The 1,826-nt window shown below is 56.8% G+C and overlaps 1 protein-coding gene across 1 annotated transcript; it reads left to right on the plus strand.

Annotated features, from left to right (window-relative positions):
- Window positions 1-160: 160 nt before the first annotated feature.
- On the plus strand, window positions 161-1,588 carry Pmar_PMAR014279 (hypothetical protein; the record flags this gene model as incomplete). The annotated part of the gene is made up of 10 exons (XM_002788336.1): window positions 161-241; window positions 288-432; window positions 480-634; window positions 680-748; window positions 790-881; window positions 925-957; window positions 1,001-1,077; window positions 1,121-1,187; window positions 1,238-1,493; window positions 1,543-1,588. Coding segments are annotated over 10 exons (1,021 nt in total), but the record flags the coding sequence as incomplete, so codon positions are not given.
- Window positions 1,589-1,826: the final 238 nt, after the last annotated feature.

Below are 1,826 nucleotides of genomic sequence, written 5' to 3' on the forward strand. Positions count from 1 at the left end.
GTCGAGGACTTGGCAGGCGTCATTAATGACAAGAACCCCATAGGGAGGCGAGAGGTGGGGTATCTTAGGTTGCCTGTAGAAAGATACACTTCATGTCCGCAAGGTGCTCGGCATATGCTCTCGTGCTTTACCGTTCGTCTCAGCGGACCTGCTACTACCAATGGCGGAGACTGTACTCTTGCCGTGTCTCGATGAGTCCGACAAGACGGTCCGGGAAGCCGCCTGCACCCTAGGGGACCTTGTGGGCGTGGTCCTGGTCCTTAGGGCCTCTTATCAGGAGCGTTCAGATACTCACTAGAGACGATAGTTTGCAGGGGGTGATCCTTACTAAACTGCACACGATGACTGCGGCCCGTCGAAAGGCCATCGAGGAGCGAATGAAGTGTCTCAAGGTTGTCAGTACTCCTATGTCGGCCTCCACTGCCAAGCCCAGTAGAGAGCCCTTGAGGGCCACTGGGGGGGAATGCTGTCATGGTCAGGCGTACCAACCATGAGAACGGGCTCCACACCGGCCAGTGGGAAGGGTTCGAGGGTCCGTGAGATCTCAGCGGAGTCAACTGCTAGCCGCAGAGTTAGAGTGCCGGCTATCAGGGCACCAGGAGGAACTGCCAATAGGATCAACACTAGAGGGGCGGTAGGCAGGAGGGACAGGTGGGGTTCTTGTCGAGGCTTCTTCTAGATGCAACGAAGACCAGTGGAGCCTCCACTGGCCCTGCCTTGTGGGTCCGCACCCACTGCTGTCACACCGGTAAGTCCCTCCATAAGGCTGCCGTACAGCAGTGTGCTCAGACGGGGGCGGCTACTAGTGGCAAGGGCACAGGGCGAGGGATGATGGCACCAAGACCAGCAATACCAAGGGCCACGTCTCGTCCTCGAGGGAGGTAGGGCTCCCTCTTCCCCCCTGCCCTGGACTTTCTATCGCAGGTCCGGCGTCACGACCGCTACTACTAGTCAGAGGTGAGTAGTCTTTGGTTATAGTGGGGGCCACGGTGTCGGTCAGGACTCCTGGGTCCTCTCTACTGAGGCAGGCTACACTCACTTCCTCTAGCAGCACTCTAGAGACAGGGGCTGCCTTGGGTAGGGGAAAGAGGTTCCTCCATGGGCACATCGTCGTCGTCAGGTGTTGAGCTTATCCCTGCTGCCGGGTCCAGGCTCAGAAGGCAACACAACGAGAGGCACTCTATGTGGTGGGTAGTGTAGGAGGGTGTCGCCTACCACTATATGGTGTTGGGTATAGGCCCGTCGAGGATATCCCTGAGGCGTTGGTGTCGGCATTGCATCATCAGTGGAATCAGAGTGTGAATACTCAGGATGCTTGCAGTGCACTACTCCTACGTGGGTTTCATTCCTTCCGTCTTCTCCTGGTTAGCAGTTCCTCCACAGAGAAAATGTTCGCGCCCCGAGGAGCCTTCGCGGAATTCGTCATCGCCATTGACTTCTGGGCCGACTTCTACCGTACTGTTGACGATAGAGAGAAGCCCCTCCTAGATGAGGTGGGTGTTTCCCCCGGCTGGCTCCTTTCCCCACTCTAATTCGGTTTAGGTCTTTGACCTCGTGGCGAAGTGGTGTACTTGGCTGCTCAGCACATGTAAGGACAACCCACAAGTGTGGAAGTCGATGCTGGACCTAATGGATGCCCTCCTACCCACCGTCAACAGGCAGGCAGCGAGAGCCTATCTCTGGTGTCACCCCAGTGTCACCACAGGCCCTTCACTGAACGGGAATGCAACGTCTTCATACCTGCCTTGTTGGAGCGAATGGGCCACAAAATGGCAGCCTTTCGGAGCCACATCAAGAACTTGGTCACCATCCATTTCGTCAATACC

This window comes from Perkinsus marinus (genome assembly GCF_000006405.1).
Source record: "Perkinsus marinus ATCC 50983 genomic scaffold scf_1104296928302, whole genome shotgun sequence".
In the NCBI taxonomy this organism is placed as follows: Eukaryota; Perkinsozoa; order Perkinsida; family Perkinsidae; genus Perkinsus; species Perkinsus marinus.